This window comes from Camelus ferus, chromosome 10 (genome assembly GCF_009834535.1).
Source record: "Camelus ferus isolate YT-003-E chromosome 10, BCGSAC_Cfer_1.0, whole genome shotgun sequence".
Taxonomy (NCBI): domain Eukaryota; kingdom Metazoa; phylum Chordata; class Mammalia; order Artiodactyla; family Camelidae; genus Camelus; species Camelus ferus.
Window position 1 is genome coordinate 68149456 of NC_045705.1, and position 20624 is coordinate 68170079.

General features: G+C 57.7%; 1 protein-coding gene across 2 annotated transcripts; it reads right to left on the reverse strand.

Annotated features, from left to right (window-relative positions):
* Positions 1-8676: 8676 nt before the first annotated feature.
* MRGPRF (MAS related GPR family member F) lies at positions 8677-16730 on the reverse strand. Of its 2 annotated transcripts, XM_032490069.1 has the most exons (4): positions 16539-16730; positions 15409-15477; positions 13522-13634; positions 8677-10529 (listed from the first exon to the last, which is right to left on the reverse strand). In XM_032490069.1, the coding sequence occupies exons 3-4, from the start codon at positions 13567-13569 to the stop codon at positions 9546-9548; spliced, it is 1032 nt and encodes a 343-aa protein (XP_032345960.1). In that variant the 5' UTR covers positions 13570-13634; positions 15409-15477; positions 16539-16730; the 3' UTR covers positions 8677-9545. The 2 variants fall into 2 exon arrangements, with proteins under 2 accessions (XP_032345960.1, XP_006173617.2); XM_006173555.3 differs by lacking the exon at positions 15409-15477.
* Positions 16731-20624: the final 3894 nt, after the last annotated feature.

Consider the following 20624-nt stretch of genomic DNA (forward strand, 5'->3'; position numbering starts at 1 on the left):
TAGTCCAACAAGATCAGTGTCGTTTTAGGAAGAGATGCCAGTGCACTCTCCCTCCCTCCCCCTGCCCTGGGAGAGCACAGTGAGAAGGCAGCTGTCCTCCCGCCAAGAAGAGAACCCTCACCAGGAACCGAACTGATCTCAGACTTCCAGCCTCCAGACCTGATAGGAAATAAATGTCTGTTGTTTTAGGCGCCCCATTTGTGCTGTTTTGTAACAGCAGCCAAGCGGACTAATGCACCAACTTAGTGGAATAATGAACTGTGACTACTTCCCAATGGAAGTAAACAACACACACACACACACACACACACACACACACACACACACACACACACACACACACGGCAAGAAAATCGACCACGTGATTGCCAATGCCTGGCTTCTCTGCAGTGAGGTCACCTGCACAACAAAGCTGGGGTGGGTGGAGGGGAGGATGTGTCTCAGCCATCCCTGAGTCAGGTCTCGGCACACAGTGGGTGCTGCATAAATGTGGAGGTGCCCCTGGCCTCAGTGCTCTGCAGAGAGCCCCCAGACAGCCTCCCCTGCTTCCCTCCATCCAGCCTTACATGCCAGCTGCCCTGGGGCATCTGTCACCGTGAGCCCGGCAGGCCGGCCTGGGGCTGGCTTCATCCCTCTGTACCAAGCCTGTGGGAGTTGCTGCTCAGTGACGGTTTATTGGTGGATGATGGTTTAAAATCTAGAAACTACTGAGTTAGTTTTGGTCTTTCTGTCCTTGAAAGCCTTGTTTGAATTTTTGTCTATTCCACTAAAGACTGATGGAAATGTGTTATTTCCTACTACTGTTGTGATAGTGTCTGTTTCTCCTTGTACCTTAAACATTTTTTTTTAAATTCCATAGGTTAGATACCAAAATAGCCTTTTTTTTTTTTTTTAAACAGAGGTACCAGGGATTGAACCCAGGACCTTGTGCATACTAAGCACAGCTCTACCACTGAGCTCTACCCCTCCCTCCACAAAATAGTCTTAGTTTTAAAGATTCGAATGGTAAAGAAGAAATAAGGTTTTGCTCTGCCCTCACCCTGGGTATCACTGTTTACTGTGTGTCTATATCCTTGAAGTGTTTTCCTGTGCATTTACACATCCATTATTTTAAAATGAAAATATATTACCTCACTGATTCTTCAACAGTGAGTCGTACGTCTTCTCCTTAAATGGTGCTCCCCCACACCTGCTGGTGTCACCTGCATCCTGGCTCTGCTATTACCACTGACGGGGGACCTCCAGGTGGCAGGCACCCAGGGGGATGGTAAGAACTCATCACCCCTTTAAATACTTTAAAGGTAGGCTTCATTAGCCCATTTTATTTAGAAGATACGTGCTCAGAGAAGCTGAGACACTCGCCCAGGTCCCCCCGCCACCCTCGGCAGAGCGGGACTCTCACCTGGGGGTTAGCGGGACTGTAGGCCATCACTTGTCACCAGCATGCCTTCCTGCCTCCACCCAGAGAGTAGACACCTGGCCCTCTCACCTGCTCCCCGGTGTGGCACTCAGTCCTTCAGGGAAGGTGGCTGGCCCCATCCTTGCTCCTGGACTTGGAAGCTCGGCAGCTCCTGTTGGCCCAGGCCCCCAAGCCTCTCCTGCCCCACTGTCACGGCTTAACAGGGATGCTCTGAACTGTCTCCCGCTGCCCCACGCCCTGGCCTCAGAGGAGCCCCGCTCCTGGGACCCCTGTAGAACCTTCTCCTGTCTCCCTCTGAGATGCAGGGAGGGGAGCTTGAGGTATAAATGCAGGAGAGGAGTCCGCCCCACCCACTGGGAGACCAGGCAGAAGAGCCAGGCGGGGGCTAATGGGCCTGGCTGGGCGTGGCTCCCCGGCTCCCTGCCCGAGGGATGGGGTCTGCTGGGTTGTAGAGAAATGGAGACGGAAGCTGGGGACCTGAGAGGAGTGACGGAAGGATTGCCTTCTGTGCCATATTGGCAATGCCTGCCTTCCTGAAGGCCGTCTGGAACAGCCAAGGGGACCTCAGAGCATCAGCAGGCCCCGATGATGGGGGTCAGGGTGGGGCTGTGGAAGGAACAGGGGCCCTTGAGGACGTGGAGAGGCCATTACGTCCACGAGGAGAGGTGCTCTGACTAATGGACTCGCTCAGCGCTCTGTATGTGGAGGGCTGCGGGTTGGGGGAGGGCGCACTGGGCCCAGGTTCCAGGACCACCTTGTAAGTCCGAGTTCTGCCTCTTCTTAGCTAGAGAATTGTGCAGTTTAGGCGGCCTCCCTGAGAGTCCAAGTCCTCACTGTGATGCTCAGAATCTGTCCCTAGCCACCCTCAATTTCCCAAGAGAATCAGGAGTTAACACGTGCGCTGCACCAGGACAGGTGGGAGGGAGGTTGGAAACAGAGGTGACTTAGGACCCGGAGGCTCCCCTGTGCTCATGAGTGGCTCTGGGGCACAAGGACCATCCTGATTTTACAACCGCTTGGACTGTCACAGGCTTCTATTCTGGGCTTCCTGAGTGAGGGCCATGGTGGATGTCTTCCTCCAGGAGGTGACAGCCTGAGAATGAGTCAGGAGAGAAATACAGGGCTTCAGACCCAAGAGACACAAACAAACTGCCCAAGAAGACATGAGCTTCTGGAAGGCAGGGGTTCCCCTGTTCTTGGAATTTCTGTGCCTAGAAACAGTGCCTGGTCTGTACAGATGCTCACATTTTTGACTAATTACTGTTGCATCGACAGAGTCCTTGGATCCTGCTGTTCTTGGAGCCCATCCATACCTGGACTGATTTCAGTTACACAAACCATGTTTCAACAGGGATTCTGTCACTTGCAACCAAGAATCCTGACCATGGGGAAGCTCTTACCCGAGAGAGGCAAAGAGGCATGTTGTAAACGCCCAGCCTCAAGTGTGCGCCTGCCCGACCCCAGCGGGTTGACGCCATGGGGGTGGTTAAGCCCCACTTTCTGTGGCAGGAGACAGATCAGCTCTGCTTGCCTGCTCCCAGGGCCGTTGTTTCCATCGGCTCTGAGTCTCATGGAGGCCATTCAGCTGAGGCCAGGGGGACGGCTGGTCCTCCAGACCTGTGCCCGAGGGATGGGACGCCGCGGGCCAGGGTTTAGATTCAAGGGCCACAACTCAACAAGGGATCTGGTTTTGGTTATTAGATCATGGAACTGACTGAAAGCAAAGAAGCCACACACAGTGCAGGAGTTTGGAGGCGGCTTCCCCAGACCCGGCAAAGCGGCTCGTCCTGTGGGACTGTCAGGAAGCGGTCTTTGGAGGTGTCTCGTCTGAAGGCTTACCTGGGGCATGACCTTCTTCCAAACTTCCACAGCTGTGGACAGGATTGTGTTCCTTGCAGACTGTCGGACCGAGGGCCTCAGTGGGTTGCTGGCTGTTGGCCAGAGGCTGCCATCAGCCCCTTTCCGGGGACCTCCCCGGTCCGGCAGCTCCCAACATGGTAGCTTGCTTCCTTAAAGCCAGGAGGGCGGAGAGTCTGCTCCCACCGTGGGAGTCACAGCCTCCTGTAACCTAATCGTCTTCTCTCCAGTTCTGTCAGTTAGAAGCAAGTGACCCGGTCCAGCCCACACCCGTGGGGATGGGATTACACCAGACTGTGAATACCACAAGATGGACTGTTGGGGGCCGTCTTGGATTCTGGTGACCATGCTTACTCTCTGAAGAAGAACCTCCCTCATAGCCAGTCCTCACTGCTTTCCGTCCAGTGTAGAATATGCTATGGCCCAATAACATTGTGTGTTGTTTCTTTTTTTTAAATTCATTTTTTAAAATTTATTTTTTAACGGCAGTACTGGGGATTGAGCCCAGGACCTCACGCATGCTAAGCACGTGCTCTACCACTGAGCTATCCCCTTCCTGTTACTTGTTGTTTCTATTTTCTCCTTTTCAAATGCGATTTAAAAAAAAAGTCATAGTTATTCCATCTGTCCTGTCCACAGTGAATTGTGTGTCTTGAGAGTGGCCATCATCATTTGGATTGCATGGATGGAACCTATCACTAGGACTGGGTACCAACCCTAGAGGAAGTACCTTTGGATCTGATGGAGAGAGATGCAAATGGCCCACAGATCCTGGGCTCGGTGCTGGGGGAGGGGGGCAGTCCCTGGAATTGACTTCGAATTGTCTCTCTTTTAGGGGGAGTGCATTGTCTGCTGTGAATAATATAGCTACAGATTTGGGGTGGGAATGTTATAAAATGAAACATGGGCAAGAAACGGGTGTGTGGGTGGTGGAATGTTGGGGGACGAATGTGGCCCACTGTTGTCACTTTGCCTGCTAGCAGCTCCTTTTCATTCTTTCTCTTTGAGCTCACCTCTTCCCTGCTCTCAGCCTGTTGGGCTTCAGCAGGTGGGCGTCCTCCTTATGCCCCAGCCCACCTCCCACTCCAGGGAAGGGCATGAGACTGGGGCCTGCCCGGTGGGCATAATGGTCTGGACTTTGGTCCCAATTATCAGGAAAGGGCTGCCCTCTTTTCTGCTGGGATTGCTGAATTTGTCAAATGAAAACTAGGAACTGTTAGTTACCTGTCATTTAGTCTATTTATTGAGAATAAAGGCAACACAGACAAAAGCAGAGATGAGAAACAGGAAAAAAAAGGGAAGTAATCTCAGGAACATCATTTGAGGCCCGGATCCAGCTGTGTCTGGAGTGAAGACCATTCTGGAACTTCTCTGATATCCGGGTCAGTGCACTCCCTTAAACACACGCATGCCCCCACCTGTACCTCTCTCCCCCAAGCTAAGTTAAATTGAGTTTCTGGTATTTGTCACTAAAAGTGCTGCCTGATACGGTATAAAAATCTGCCCGTGAAACTAACCTGTAATCTCTATAGAGGCTAAAGCAGAGATGCGCGGTTGCCTCAGGCTGGGGGCAGGGTGGGATGAGGGCTGGATGCCCTAGGAAACTTCTGCGGGGGGTGATAGAAATGTTCTTTTCGGGGAGATGTAAGCATTTTATGTACTGATTTTATGATAACATGAGCTTTAGATACACCTGTCAAAGATCACCGAACTATATATTAAACGGATGCATTTAATTGTATATAAATTAGACTGCAATTAAATCAATGACAAAGATTTAAGAAAAAAATCTGTCTGAGCAGGGAAGCCTTCTCTTGATTCGCCAGGAAACTTGGTGCTGGCGCTCTGACTCACTGAGGCAGAGTTTCCATGAGTTTCAGTTTTGTGAACTGTGTCCTGTTGTTCTCTCCAAAGCCCTGCTGGCTACTCTCCAGCCCCCACTGGCTTAGAATGTCATATTTTTGCACTGGCGTTCTCAAGTCATCCTGGTTCGAGAAGATTCTGCAGTTTGTTTGCAGAACGCCTTGGCCTGGTTGCCAGTGTGCTTAAGGGCACACTTCCTTGGGCTGGGGCTTCTCCCCGCGCGCTGAGAGGCTGGACCATAAATGGACCCATCACTCCGTGTCGCCTTCTAGAGGAAGCCCTTGGTTTCTGGGAAGGAGGAATCTTCTTGGCTGAAGGTTCTGAACCCAAGTTGTGCAGAAGAGACCTGGGGCTTCAAAATTTTGGCCTAAAATGTAAACCTCAAGTTATCTCCAAACTATACTGGCAGGAGATTCGGGAAAGCCGGGCAGATGCCAGAGAGGCATTCCATTTCCTCTGATTAATATGGAAGATGAGACAGGAGGAGGCCTCAGCTTTCAGGCCATTCTCTGTGCTGTCTGTTGCCCACGCATCCTTGTCCCATCCCCCACTCCCTTCCAGAACCCGACAGCCTGAAACTGGGCTGTCCCCTCCTTTGATCTCTATAGGCTGTGGAATCCAACAAGGCCGGTCAGGGGTGCCCTTGGGCTATGCTGGGCATGCGCTGTCTATTCCATGCATAACTCCTGAACCCCCAACTCCCAGTGCTTTGCTGATGGGAAACACGGAGCTCAGAGGCCTGAGCTTCCAGGGAAACAAGAAAACCACTGTGCTGGTGCCTTTGGATGGTGACTGGGGCCCCAGGCAGGGCTGTCCACCTGGCAGGACTGACCTTGGACAAGGAAACCCATTTGGGAGCTCAGGCTTCCACAACAACCGCTAATACTCTGTATCGTGGACCACTGTCGTGAAGATTAAGTGATATTCATAAGTGGAGGTCTCAGCCCAGGGCCCTCTGCACATAGTAGGTCTTCAACAAATGGCAGCCATTCCCCCAACCACCGGTCTGGGATTGGTGGTTCCTGTGAATGTCTCTCCTTTTGCGGCCACTCTCCTCCCCTCTGAAACCTGATCGTAGTGGGTGGGGAAACTGAGCCACTGGAGACCAAGGTCCCATAGCTTGCGGGCGGCGGCCCTCTGCCTCCTTGCAGCTTGTTCTTGGCTTCCCAAATTTGGCCGTGTTTATCCCTTGGGTGATCTAACAGAGCATGCTTCTCCACTTGCTCGTTTTTATAGAGACAGTAGTGACCGGAAAGATGAAAATGTGGAGCGCCCTTCCCTGCCCGTGGCCACCCCTCCACCCCCTCGCCCCCACCCTGCACGTCCTGGGGGTGGGTAGTTGGGTTTTGTATCGAGCAGAGCAGCCAGGACAGGGGGGCAAGTGATGGCTCTTTGTCCAGCTGCCTAGACAGGAATAGAGACTCCCACTCCCTGACTCATAATTCTGTTATTCTGTGGACCAGCAGTTGTCAGGTGAGAATGGCCAGATTCCTCACTCCAGGCAGTTTCAGGGTGATGCTTGGGGCCCCCTGGCTTCCTGCCTCGATGGGATAACTGGAAAGAAGCTTGGGGGACCACTGGGGGACCTGGCTGTGCTGCTTTGGGGGCGGCAGGGATAGCAGAGGCACTTCGCCCCACCCCCGCAGCCAGCTCCCTGGCCCCTGTAATAATTAGACACCAAAGGAGGGAGGAAGAAAGTGGCCGAGGGCCTGAAGCTCTGGCTTGCAGGCATCTATACTGCCCCTCCATTAGCACAGAAATGAGGTGGTCAGGTTGTGAATGGAAGCCTCCTGGGGGCCGGATTGGCTGGAGGGAGAAAGGGACTGGCTCTCTAGCAAGACTGTAGTGAGAAGGTTCCAGGGGCCGGGAGAGGCCTGATTCCTGGGGTTCACCCCCCACCTTTCCTGGCCTAGCGCCCGCTAAGGGCACATGCGTGTTCACATGGGGCCCAGCCCTACCCTGCCCTCCAGGCCCGGGCAGTGGGTGAGGGCTCTCTGTCCACCCACCAAGCCTGGGCTTTGAGCCGTGACAGCAGGCAGGGAGGCCCCTTGAGTTCCTGGGTGGGGGGCAGCTCCCCATGGGGGGTCAGGGCTGGAGGCCCAGGGTTGGGGGCCCTTGAGGAAGAGGCGAACTCCCAGGGGCTGCGGTTCACTGGACCTTAAGGAGTCAGGCTCTGGAAGGCCGCCTTGGGCACCTGCAGGCCTCGGAGGCCTTCCCATTGTGTGAGGCCTGTGCTGTGGAAGCTTTCTGGTTGGCGGTTCCCAGCCCCACCCCATCATGTGTGTCGTCAGGACCCCACCTGGCTTCTCTGAGTCCCCAGAAGTGTCAGTGGGGGTGGCCTCCAACTCTGCTTTCCCGGGATCCTCTGGCTGGCTCGGGGAGGGATGGGTGGGAGGCTGGGGTGGGTGCGCCCCAAGCACTGGGAGAGGGGCAAAGGGGCACCTCCATCACCGGAAGCTCCAGGAACCTTCGTCTCTGGACCACACAGGGTCCTCTCTCTCTGCAGAGCAGTGGCCTTGCTGGGAGGAGCGGCTGGGACTGTGAGAAAGGGGAACTTGAGAGCAGTGGCCTAGAGTGGCCAGAGGGACAAGTCGGGCGGCCGGGGGCCAGTCATCAGGGAAATGCACTCAGGGCCCAGCTGGCCCAAGGGTGGTGTGGCCACCCCTGCTCTGGGACCACCAGGGTCAGGCAGAAGGAGTCCAGGGTCTGCGGGCAGAGTGGCAGCTGCTGGGCGGTACTTCTCCCTTCATGGGCCATTTGCTCCCTCAGCCACGCTGCCAGCCAGTCCTCCCGGCCATCTCCTGGCCCTCCACAGAAGAGGGGCTGGACCTGCTCTTGGCCTGGACCCCCGATGCCTCTGCCTGGTCTTTCCTTGGGCCCAGATCTCCCCCCAGAGGGGCCGGGGTCCCAGGCTGGATACCAGGAGCCCCAGATGGGCCTCTTCCAGGGGCTGACAGAGGCGAGGGGGCAGTCAGGAGGACTTCCGGCTCGGCCCTAATTGAGGCTGTCTCCTGAGAGGGGCTCCAGCCTATTGCTGGGAAGTGGGGAGGTGCCGGGCACACGGATGCCAGCTCCAGCCTCAGAGAGCTCAGAACAGAGGGTTCTGGATGGGGGGCAAGAAAGCAGAAAATGCAGCTGCCACCCCAGGGGTCCCCTGTGTGGACACACTGTGTTCTTCATGGGCAGGGACTGTATTTGCAGCCAGCACAGAGCCTGGCACTGAGTAGGTGTGAAGAAAACTAAGGTTCCCGGGGGAGCAGGATGTCCCTGTGTGGGTGAAAAGGGCCTGGGTGTTAGCCAAAAGAGGACAGCGCGGCTGACCAAGCTCCCTCCGGCAGAGAAGTGGACATCCTACTGGAAGAGGGAGCACGCCAAGGGTGGAGACAGGCCAGGCGGGAACGAGGCACAAGAGCTGGGGTGCAGAGCAGCTGCGTGGGGTGCGGCATGGAAAGCCTGCTCATCTGGGCCTCGGTTGCCTGTGGAATCCTCATGGTGGGAACAAGACCACGGGCAGGACAGAGGGCAGTGAGCCTTCCTCAATGCAAGATAGAAACGTTTATTGATACACATTGATTGTCTCTCATAAAACTTCCCCTGACTACACTGGGCCACGGTGCCTGTAGGTGGGTCAAGGTGGCCAGGTGGAGCCAGTGCCCACTTTCGGGTAGGGGCCCAGAGATGGCCTGGAAGGCCCCCCAGAGCCTCAGAGACCAGGCTGATGGCAGCTCGGACACACTGGCCGGCACGGAGTCAGAAGAGAGAGTGACCCACCAAGCCGGCCAAGGGTCCTTCCTGTGTCCAGCTCATCGCCAAGACAGAAAGCCCCATTTCAGTCTCCAAAGGATTCACTGGGGGGCAAGGCGTCATCTGCAGAAAGACTGAGCTGCAAGGCAGGGTAGGGAGAACACTGTCCCCGATAGCACCATCTCGTGCAGGTCTGCTCACAGTGCTGACTTGAGAGGACCGGATGGAGACGGCAGGTGTCCAATCGGCGGGACGAGTCTGCTGGCCTGACGGGCGCAGGTGCTGGCTGTTCTTTACAAGGAGGGCTGACTAACGGGGCAGGAGGTGGACGGGTGACCCCTTCTGTTCCTTTCCTGACCAGCCTGGGGCAAGGAGGAGCCCCACCTGGGGGCAACTTCCATACAGTGGGTCGTGGAAAAAGGACAAGGCTGGGGAGAGCCCGGCGTGGCCCCAGGGCCTGTTTGCAGGTGGCTGCTCCGTCTCATGTCTCTCGGCCACTCCCACAGCCTCAGCCCAGGGGGAGGCGGCACGTGAGGCAGGAAGCAGACTTTTCTCCTTGCACTCGGGCACCGGGGCGGCTCCTCTGCTCCTGTCCTTCCACAAAGGGCCCCGGAGGCCACAGGCCACTCTGGCCCCTGCCTCCCCTCCGGGTGCCGGCCTCTCAGGAGGCGTTCCCCGAGGGGCACTGCATCTCCAGGGTGACCGTGTTGGGCGTGCCGCCCCCGGCCTCCCCCAGCTCTGCCCCATCTCTCAGGGCCCGCTGGAAGACCACCCTGAGAGGCTCCCACAGCCGCTGCGACTTGTCCCTCCCGGCCAGGAAGTAGACTACGGGCTTGGCGCTGCTGTTGATGCAAATACACAGGTCGGTGATGTACTCGGGGAAGGGGGCCGGGATCTGAAAGACCCAGAAGAGGAACCAGTCGATCCCTAAGTAGATGGAGGACACGAGGAAAACCGAGACCATGGCCAGGATGACGTGGTTGAGCTTGGCGGAGCGCTGGCGCCGCCGGGCGCGGCACTCCACATGCGCGACGAGCGCCAGGCAGGGCAGTACCATGAGCGGGCAGAAGACCAGGAACAGCAGGATGCCCAGGAAGGTGTCCATGTGCCTGCAGGCCGCCCCCGACTCCTGGTGGCCCAGGAACACGCAGAAGTAGTTGTGGATGCTGGTGACCAGGAGCGCCAGGGTCCAGAGCAGGGAGCAGACCACAGCCGACAGGCGCTTGGGCCGACGGCGCCAGTACCAGGCGGGGAAGACGACCGACAGGCAGCGCTCCAAGCTGATGGCTGGCAGGAGGCTCACACTGGCGACAAACGTGCAGAGCCCCAGGATCCGGCACACGGCGCGGGCATAGTCGGCAAACTCGCCCACGAAGCCCCCTGTGTTCAGGATGGAGAACACGGCCTTGCTAAAGAGGTAGCCGACGTCCGCGCTGGCCAAGTGCAGGAAGTAGATGGAGAAGGGGCTTCTCTTGATGGAGAAGCCGAAAAACCAGAGGACCAGCCCGTTGCCCACCAGGCCACACAGACAGAGAAGCAGGAAGATGTAGTTCATGACGGCCGGCGGCGGCAGCATGGTGATCTGCTCGATGGTCAGGAAGCCACGGCTGTAGAGCTCGGGGGCCTCGCTCACACCGGGACACATCTGCGCAGGCGTGGAGGGGAGAGGCCTGATGATGCTGGCCGGGCTCCACCCCCAAACTCGCACCTGTGTCCAGATGTGCTAGCTCCACCCCTAAGCCCCCACTGGATTCCAGGTGTGCTGGTCCTGACTGTAGACTTGTAGAACCACTGGCTCCAGCTGGAGCAGGGCACCCCGGTCCCACAGAGTGCCACCCTCCACGCCCCAGAGTCTGCAGCCAGCAGTCTACAGGAGGGACAGTGAAGAAAAGTCAGCCTTCCATAAAGGAAAATGTCCGTGTTACGCAAGATAGACAAACTGAAGAATTTTTTCGTATTGAAAGAAATTAAGAGACATGGCCAACAAGTGCAGGGCTGTCAGCCTGGGTTTTATAGTGGATCTAACCATTGCTATAGAGGCTACCGTGGGGATGGCTGGAGAAATGTGACTATGGAATAGAGGCAATGGTGTTGTACCAATGTTACATTTTCTGAACAGGAAAATGTGCAGTGCTTGTGCACGGACATGCCCTGGTTCTTAGCAGACACAGGCTGTTTGGAGGCTAGGGGGCTTGATGTCTGCAACTTACTTTCAAATAGTTCTGGGACAGAAAGGCAATCTATCAAGAGATACGTAGAGAGAAAGCACAGGTGGCAATAGGCTAACAGTTGATGAATCGGTGAAGGTGTGTGCAGACTTTCTGTACATGAAACAATTTTTCACACTAAAACATGAAAATATTTATTTAAAAAAATAGAGTCACTTGTAAGTTCTCAAAACAAAAGTGGACCTTGTCCCATAGTGACAGGGATCAGAGAGCCCTGGGGAATCAGAGGTGGGCCCCTGCTGGGCCAGGGTGACCCTTTGGGATTCTGGATCATGAGGGACCTGGATCTGGCCCAGGGGGTCCCTAGAAGGGGCGACCCTTGAGGCAGTGGCTATTTATCAAGCTGTGGGGGGACACTTCAGTATTTTGACAATTGGTTTGCTTATACGAGTCCATCTGGCTAAGAACCAGTCTTGCCTGCGGGGTCTAGGCTGGCATACAAATGCATGAAGGTGGGCCAAGTGCAAGCAACTGGCAAGTTGGCGGGGGCGGTGGCAGATCAGAGGGCACCCGTCTTGAGTAAGTGGGCAGCAGCCCTGCTCCAGCCAGTGGGCGCCAGGGGAGACCGGCGGGCTGAGCGGTGGGTCATTCTTTCCCCTCTCCCCAGAGAAGCCAGAACTCTAGATCACAATGTGAACTATCCTGATCTTTAAATGTTCACATTCAAAAAGCCATGTGTTTGCCAAACACAACACGTCTACAAGCTGGATTCGGTTCTCAGGCTGTCGATTTTGACCTCTCATTCCAGGCAGTCAAGGCTGCCCAGAGCACTGTCTGTCACTCCCCTTCCCACACCCTGGCAGACATCACCAATCCATCCCAGCACTCTTTCCCACAAGGCCTGAACCTGGCCACCCCTAATCTAAGGCTGGGTATCAGTTCTCATCGCTTGTGACTCTCCCTCCAAAAAAATCAAAACAAAACAAACAACAACTAAACAAATTAGAAGATTCTTGAAGCAGGACCATTATGCCACTTTCCAGATGGCCTCCAGCTCTGGCAGAAAGCTGGGTCCTAAAAGATTGCTCTTTTAGGGAAAGGGAGGGAACTTCGGCCTGGCTTGGTCAAGGGGAATCTGCAAGCAGGGACTGAGGGTGCTGGCAAATGTTGGGGAGATGCCATGCGGTCCGGGCACGGGGTCTTATTCTCCACCCATCACTCTCTGAGTACATTTATTGGCTACACATGTGTCTGTCTGTCTGTCAACTCTCATACCCTCTAGCTTGCTCCTTACTCAGCCTTTCCTTTGATGGCTCTGGGCACTTCCGGCCACAGAGTGGCCTCCTACAAGCCTCCCCTTAGCTGGGGAGCTGACCCAGTAATTTACAAGACCCACTGCCTAAACGAGCCCACGGAGGGCCAGCTCGGGCGCTGGAGGGACCTGGGCTGCAGGGGCCGCATCGGACAGATCAGATCACTCTGCCTCTCGCAGGCTGGAAAAACCCTGCAATCCTCTCCTCAGAGTCAGAGTGGGGGGGTGGGTGAGTCACTGGGTGTGTAGCTGCCATCCCAGCCACATACCACCTTGTAAAACGCCTGCCCTGGAACACGGTCCCCTCCCTGGGCTCTGTCTTTTCTCTGGGGAGGGGGGATTTCTGGAGACTCCCGAGCCAGTCCCATCTGTGCCTGTCCCCCGTGGCGGCCACTCCACGGGGGTCACCACCAAAGGTGAAAGGGCTGCGGGCCTGGCTGGGACCCCCGGGTAGGAGGAGTCCTGGTTCTTTTCCGACCCCGGACTCACCCCAGTCAAGTTACTACACTGGTGTGAGCCTCAGTTTCCCCAGATGTTACACGTGGTAAACTCAAGGAGTCCTTCCAACTTGAGAGTGTTTTGTCTGGGATTTGGGAGGTAATTCTAGAGTTTTTAAGGGCCTCAGAGAAAAAGGAGGGTGTGGGCAGAAGAGGTGGGTCAGCCTGATGGGCTGTCAGAGTCTCAGCCATGGCTGGAGCCTGGAGGCGAGTGATTAACTGTGAATAATGGACCCGAGCCGGGGGCGACACTGGCAGGGTGGCCCAGAGCTCCATGGAGCACGTGACATCAGGGTCCCCTGGGAGCCAGCCTGGCAGGGCTTGGCCTTGGGAGATTGCTGCCCACCACACATCCACAGGGAAGCAATGATGAGGCCTCTGAAGGCTGGTAACTGACACCCCAAGGTCTACATGGGACCGGACTCAAGGATGTCCGGAGGTGAAGGCCCTGGGAATCTGAAGGACCCAGTAGCCAGGGCCAGGCCACAGAGCCCAGAGGGGCCCTGCTGTCTGCTTGTCTGTCCTGAGCTAGAGAACGGGGCCTGGCTGGCAGAGCTTGTGAGCCAGGGATGCTGGGCTGGGTCTGCCCCCTTCCACCGCACCTGTCTTGCAGCCGCGCAGAGGAGCCCCCTCTGACAGGAGCTGCCTGGTGACACTTGCCTTGTTCCTGTTGGTGGGATGGGCCTCCCAAGAGCAGTTTCCAGCCATCTCCAGGCCTGGTGAGTCCAGATTCCTCTTGGCTCTGCTCACAGCTACCGGGCCGCCCAGCCCACCTGGCAAGGCAGAAAGGCTCACATTAGGGCGGCAGTGTTCTCCATGCCCTCCTAGACCCCTCCCCAGGCCCCTAGGACAGGCTTTATGGGAAGGACGGGGTGTCCTGCTGAGTCCAGAGCAGGTCACATCCATGTGCACCGCCCCCTCCTGCCCCGGGACCCTCATTCACCCCTCTGCTGACACACTAGTGACGCTTTCTGGGGAAGAAGTCCCTCTCCTTTCCTGCTTGGTCTGTAAGATTTCTGAAGCCAGAAGGCTTCTGGAGACATACATCTATACCCACACACACTTTCTTGGCCACCACCTTCATGCCTGGCCATGGGACAGGGGCTCTGGGCAGTCAGTCCCAGAAGGGAGAGTGGATGAGGAGAAGTCATTTCTGGCAGGAAAACTTCCTGGAGGAGAAGGCTTGCCTGGGCCACGTGTATGTAACATGCTAAGGTGTCTGGTCTTTCCTCTGCAGGTGCCTGGAAGGCAGGACAGCCTGGTCATCATTAGCATCCTTGCCACCATCATCAACCTCTTGTCAGCGAGTGCCAGCCAGCCCACACCTGTCCTCCCATGTGGTCCTGGTTACGGACTGTGAGGCAGGTGTAGTTATCCCCGTACGATGAGGGCACGATGAAGGCACCGAGGCTCAGGGAGGTGAGGTCACCTGTCCTGGGTGCACACTATGACAGCCGCACACACACACACTGTAGCTTGGCAGATTTGTGTATCTGCAGGACTAGAGCGGCTGCGGCGGCAGGAGGGACCGGCCCGGAGGCCGCTGTGGTAGCCTCAGCTCCAGGCTGGAGAAGGGGCAGCTGGACTGGGCCAGGACTGCAGATCAGGAAGCTTGGGAGAAGTGACAGGTCGGGGAGGGGGCGTCCCTGCAAGACTTGTCCACCCTGGCCAGTCAGAGCTCATTGGTCCGCCAGCCCCCATCCCTCGCATTGTGCAGGCAGGACACTGAGGCTGTAAGCGGAGGAGGGGCCTTCCGGGAGCACAGCCAGGCTGCAGGCTGCTAGGCCCCTCCTCCTCCTGACTCCTCCGGAATTCCTTCCTCGGCTGAGGGCCACCGCCGCCTCGCTCGCGCGCGGCCCCTCCGCCCAGGGCGGGGCGGGGCCGGGCAGGCGCCGCTCATTGGCTGCGCGGGGAGGCGGTCCCCGCGAGCTGCCCGCCCCTCTTTAACCCTCGGCCTCCCGGAGCCGGTGGCTCACGGCCGCCCCTAGGGGCAGCTGGCGGGGCCGGGAGGGCGGATGGCATGGCCCGGGACCACGGCCCCGCACGGCGCGGGGCTTGCGCCGGCGCCCCAGGTGGCTGCGCAGGCAGTGGGAGCCCTTGTGCGCGAGAACAAGTGAGCACTTGTGATGCGTGTGCAGTGTGGGCCTGCAGATATTGGGTGCTAGGAGGCATGCGTACTTCGTGCCCCCCCCAACTCCCTCCCCCGCATAACTTGAGTTGGGCCCCTGTCCCCTTTGCCACAGACAGGCCTCAGGCTTTTCCGCGCTCTGGGGCTTGCTGGTGCCTGCACCCACAAACTACCTGCTTCTCCCCCATCCTTCCTGGCCTGGGGTACTCCCTCCTTCCACACTCCTTCTCCACTGGTCCAGCTCTTCTTGGTTGCCCTTTCAGAAGCACATCACCCCTAGGTCTGGGCCCCAGGGGTGCCCTGACTCTGAGAGCCTCTTCCTTTCACCTCTGCAGGGCTGGACCCCCCACAACAACACAGATGCCTCCAGGGCAGCTGGCTGGGGCTGGGCATAGAGCGAGGGTGGGGGCCCAGCTCACCTCTGCTGGTTGATTTGACATGTGGGTGTCCCTCGTGTGTCTCTGAGGCAACGGGCCACCTGGAAAGCTCTTGGATTTATGCAGAGAGATTGGGAAGCCAAGTTGGACCCCGCATGGGCCATAGGAAGACATGTGTGTGACATGTGTGTGAGTGTGAGTGTGAGTGTGTGTGCTCCTCAGGTTGGGATCTGGCCTGTGATAGAACTAGCTTTAGCTATAGCAGACAAAAAAAAGCTGCTCTCTCATTTCACCCCTGACCTTCCCCTTTAAACACAAGCCCAGGAATGGGCCCCCATTACCTGTCTGCCCGCCCTACCCGGCTCCTCATATGCCTTCACACCTGCACACCACGCCCAGCTGCAAGCCTACCCTGGCCCCCCACCCGCCCCGCTAGGCACGGCTGTCCTCCAGGAGGCCTCGGTGGGAACCGGCAGATGCCAGTTCTCCAGTCTCTCTCCTTGTCCCTGGGCGGCCACTGGCCATGAGGTGGGCTTGTGGCTGTCACTCCCCCCAGACACAGAGGAGACCTTTCAGAAAGTCTCAGGAACAGCCTTCATCCAATGCGGACACCCCGCCAGGCACCGCCCACCTTGGGGAAGGTGGGCCACAGCTGTCCGCTGACTGCTGAGGCTGACCCCTGGGTGTCCACCCTGGGGCCGGCCCCACAGCTGCCGGAGCTCAGCCCCGTGGAGGAGGGGAGAGCCGTCGGCGTGCGTGAGAGCTGTGGGAGCCACGGCTCTTGCTGGGTGTTCCCTCCCGGCCCTTCCAGAAAGCACGCTGGCCGTGGTGGGGGAGGGGGAGCCCCCACCCACAGGAGGACAGAGCTGGAAGCGGAAGACAACTTGCGGGGCAGGAACTGCCAGAGTGCGGGGGCCTGCCACTCAGGAGAGGGGACTCTCAGAGCTGCCCAGTGTCCCTGGGACTCCTGGGGCCTCAGGAGTGCTGCAGGAGGGCCTTCTCTGGTGGTGACAGCACTGCACTGGGGTCTCAGGGTTCCTACTGGGGGCTATGGGATTTCTGGGGGCTGCCAGTTTCCAAGGTGCCTCCCTCTTTCTCCTTCCCTGCCTGGCCTTCACCCTGCGGTCCCGGTGCCCGGATGCCCCCCCTGGGCCCTCGACGCTGCGAACTACCTGCAGCTGGCCTGATGCTCCGAGGCCTCCCTTCGTGGAGGGCTCTTCCTGTGACGCCCACCTCTGGTCGCCGACCACCAGGGCAGCAGGCCAGCGCAGAACACTGCCCGGAGCCTCGGGAAGCTCGAGCTCAGAGTGGAGGAGAGCCCTTGCCCGCCTGCTGGAGGAGATGGCTTTGGAAGTGTAACCCGCCCCAAACCCAATTCCAGGCCCGGCAGGAGGGGGCGGGGAGGGGGAGGAGGAGGAGGGGCTGAGCCGGGAGGAGGCTTTGAGAAGGAATGCTTTGCTCAGGAGCCCCCCCAGGGCCCCATAGGGACTCAGCTCTCCGCCTGGTGACGTCACGTTGGCCTGAGCACTGCAGCCCGAGTCCGGCTGTTAATCCAGCTCCACAGGGCTGCCCGCTGCCCTGGGAGAGGGAGCGCCAGGCTGTCTGCTTGCCTGGTGCCTTCCCTCGGCCCCCACTGCGCATTTCGGGGCTTGCAGGTCCCCACCGGTGGTTTAAATGTACCGAGGGGCTGATGCTGAGATGCCAGGAAGCAGCGGGATGAGGGCTTCACGGAAGGGGTGGTGCAGGGACCTTTGGTGTGGGCAGCAGGACAGTGATGCCAGCCAGGTGGCACCCCACTCCCCCTTCCATCCCGGAATCTGCCCAGGGCCCCCTGTGGGCTTATGGAGCCAGGAATTCCCTTTTCCCCAGCCCTAATAGCAGTCAGATGGCGCAAGTGGAAAATCACAGTGCTTGCCTGGACTGAGCAGGGAGATCGGCAGCTGTGGTGCCTGGTGCGTGCGCTGCTCAGCGGGAGGATGAGTCAGCTCCCCCTCTTCCCTTGCGAGCCCCCCGCGGGGTCCTGGGGCATCGAGCCAAAGCCTGGGGGGTGCAGGGGCCAGAGGGATGGCCATGAGGGCGGGGGTGGTGAGGAGTGGATTCCCAGGGAGCCACCAGGGAAGGTCCCGCTGCCCTGGGCCAACTTTCTCATGGCCCAGGGAGCCTGAGGGAATTCTGATGAGTGCTTTCTTTGCTGGAGCACACGGTGCCCAGATTGGAGGCAGGGGGTGCCTCTGTGGGTACCTTAAAGAGGACCCAGAAATTGAACTTCCCCTGCACCTGCCATGGAGCTGCAGGACCCCTGTGCCCAGCCGGAGGAGCCCGATGTCCCCACCCAAGTGTGAACCTCAGATGGGCTTGGATCGCAGGGCTACCTGCAGGGTCCAGCTGACCTCCAGGGGCATTTGTTTTTCTGGAGGGGTGAAGAGGGGCTTGAGGATACCGAAGCTCATGGCCATGCCCAAGGCTGAGAGCGAGGGGCTGGGCAGGCGGCAGGCAGCGGCTGGTGACCCTCCCTCCTCTCCCAGGCAGGCCAGCTGGGGCCCAGCTGGGCTGCTTGTTTACATGCGGAGGCTGGAGGCCGGTGGGGTGGGGGGTGGGGGGAGCCAATCCCTGCAAGTTCCAAGTGTAATTGCATTTGAACTCTTAAAAGGAATTGTGTGAAGTGGGCAGCGGCTCTGAAGTCCACCGCCTTATTTGGTCTGGAAATCTGTTTCTTTCAAAACTAATGAGAGGTGCTTGTAAATGAGAAAGCCACTCTGTGCCTGGGTTTGCCATGTCCCATTGCCACCTAGAATCCTCTGGGCTCCTGCAGGGACAGTGGGGAGACCCCCAGCCACACGTGGGGCCCCTGTGGCTGCCTCAAATCTTGGGTGACCCTAGGCCTTGGTTCCTCAACTGTCAGGTGGGAAAAAGAATGACTCATGGAGTTGCCGTGAGGAAGGAATCAGGTCCTGGGCAGAAAAGCTCTCTGTGACCCCGGAAGCACTGTCATTCCTCCCCTCCCTCCCTCAGCGAGGCTTAGGGCTACTTCCAGTGGCCAGCCCAGGGCTGGCCATGTGGCGACCGAGATGCCATCCCTGCCCTGGAGATCCTCATGTTCTGTCCTCTTGCTCTGAACAGTCACCACCCAGCCATCAGGTGCCATCCTCCACCCCTCCAGTAGAAGGGAACTTTATTCTTCATGGTCTCCTGTCATGGGCCTCACAGGTGGACTCTGTGGTCCACCCCACGCGTCCTACAAGGGTGCAGGCCTGGACTCCTCTGCTGGGGGGTCCCTGCGGGCAGGAGGATTGTGCCGGGCCCTTCTGTGGCCCCTTGTTGCCGAGCTGCTTGCTATGTGGTGGGTTGGTCCCTCCAAGCCAGGAGGGAGCGCTCACAGCCTCCCAGGCATCACCGCACACACTGTGGATGGTCACTGAGCACCGGCCAGGTGCCGGGCACTGTGCTCCGGGCTGATGAATCAACAGATGAGGTCTCTGCCCTCGGGAAGATGGTAGGCAAGGCTGGAATCAGATGACCCGGACACATGTAAAACTGCATCTGAACAGAAGGCACTAGGGCCAGGCAGTCCAGGGAGATCAGGACGGCTTCTTGGAGGAGGTGATGAGGGAGCCTGTGGGGAAAGTTGGGCAGGAGTGGCTCAGGTGAGAAGAGGAAGGAAGTCATCCCCAGCAGAGGAAACTGCATGAGCAAAGGCCCTGAGGCAGGCGGCTGGCTGCACAGGCAAATGAGGGGCTGGATGAGGCTGAGGGGATGCAGAGCTGGGCAGCTCTGAACACCTCCTCTGGGCTCAGGATCTCACCCTCCATGTCCTGTTCTCACCTCTCTGATGCACTTTGTCCCTCTCCTCTGGGGGCCCGTGCAGTGATGATCATAAGAACTACAGCTACCTCTAGCTGCGTCCTCTGAGCCAGGGCCTGCAGCCTGGACGCATCTCCGGGCCTTCTCGTACCGGGTCCTGCCCACACCTGGCAGCCTCACAGGTAAGCCAGTCGGAGGAGCACACCTCAGGGAATAAACGTTGCGTCCACAATCTAAAGAGGCCCCCCAGGTGTCGTGGTGCCTCCCAGGAGCTGGCTGGTCTGACAACTTGTGCTTCCTCTTGGTGGGGCTCTCTCAATATGCCCCAGGTCACTGTGTCTCTAGAAATTTCAATGCATTTTGTGGGGATCACCTCCTACCGGCTGACACGTGTGAGTCAAGATTTCTAGAGCATTTGTGCGTCTGGCTGGTCGGGGCCCACCTGCGTGATGTCGTCAGTGCAGTGGGTCAGTAGGTTGTCCTGTGCACCAGCTCCAGAGCTGTTTTTCTTACTCCAGTCAAGTAAGACCCCAGGATGCTGCTCATTGATTAGATTGAACCCTGTTTCATGGTCGTTCAGGTCAACAATGGTCGCCTATCAGCAATTTCATATGGTCAAACTAAGCATTTCAGTCCCAGGCACTTCGTGATCCATGAGCCACGGCCAAGGACCTCTGTGGGTCACGTTACTCTGATTATCACGTTTCCATCATGGTGGCTACACCCTCCCCGTCTCCTCGGCCCTGCTGCACTGGGAGGCCTTCATCCTCACTGAATTCAGGAAGTTCTTTTCAGTGGCAGCATCTCCCAAAGTCACTCCCGGTCCACAGAGAACAGCCACATGCTGGGTTCCTCTTCTCAATGTATTTCTCGAAGCTTTGGTGAAGGGCCCTTCCGGGGGCGTGGACAGGGCGTGGGCGAGCAGGCTGTGTGTAATGAATGCGCTCCACAGTCCCGTTTCCCCAGGGCTTTGGGGACTGTCTCTACAGCGGTAGTTCTCAACCGGGAAGGATTTTGCTTCCCACCCCCAGCCGACATGGGGACATTTAGCAATGTTTGGAGACCTTTTGGTTGTTACAACCGGGAGGGGTGTGCTATTAGCACCTCATGGACCAGGGATGCTGCTAAGCCCCACAATAACCTCTGCAACAAAGAGTCGTCTGGCCCCAAATACCAATAGTGCCGAAGTTGAAAAACCGTTCTCTATAGCACACCCGGGAAGTCCCGGAACCTCACCTCTGTTTAAGATGGGCCACCACTGAATGTGAGTTGGTGCAGCCACTGTGGAAAACAGCATGGAGGTTTCTCAAAAAATGAAAACCAGAGCTACCCTATGTCCTGGCAATTCCACTCTTGGGTATATACTGGGAAAAAAATCCCACTAATTTGAAAAGATACACGCACCCCAATGTTCATAGCAGCATTACTTACATTTGCCGAGTTATGGAAGCAACCTA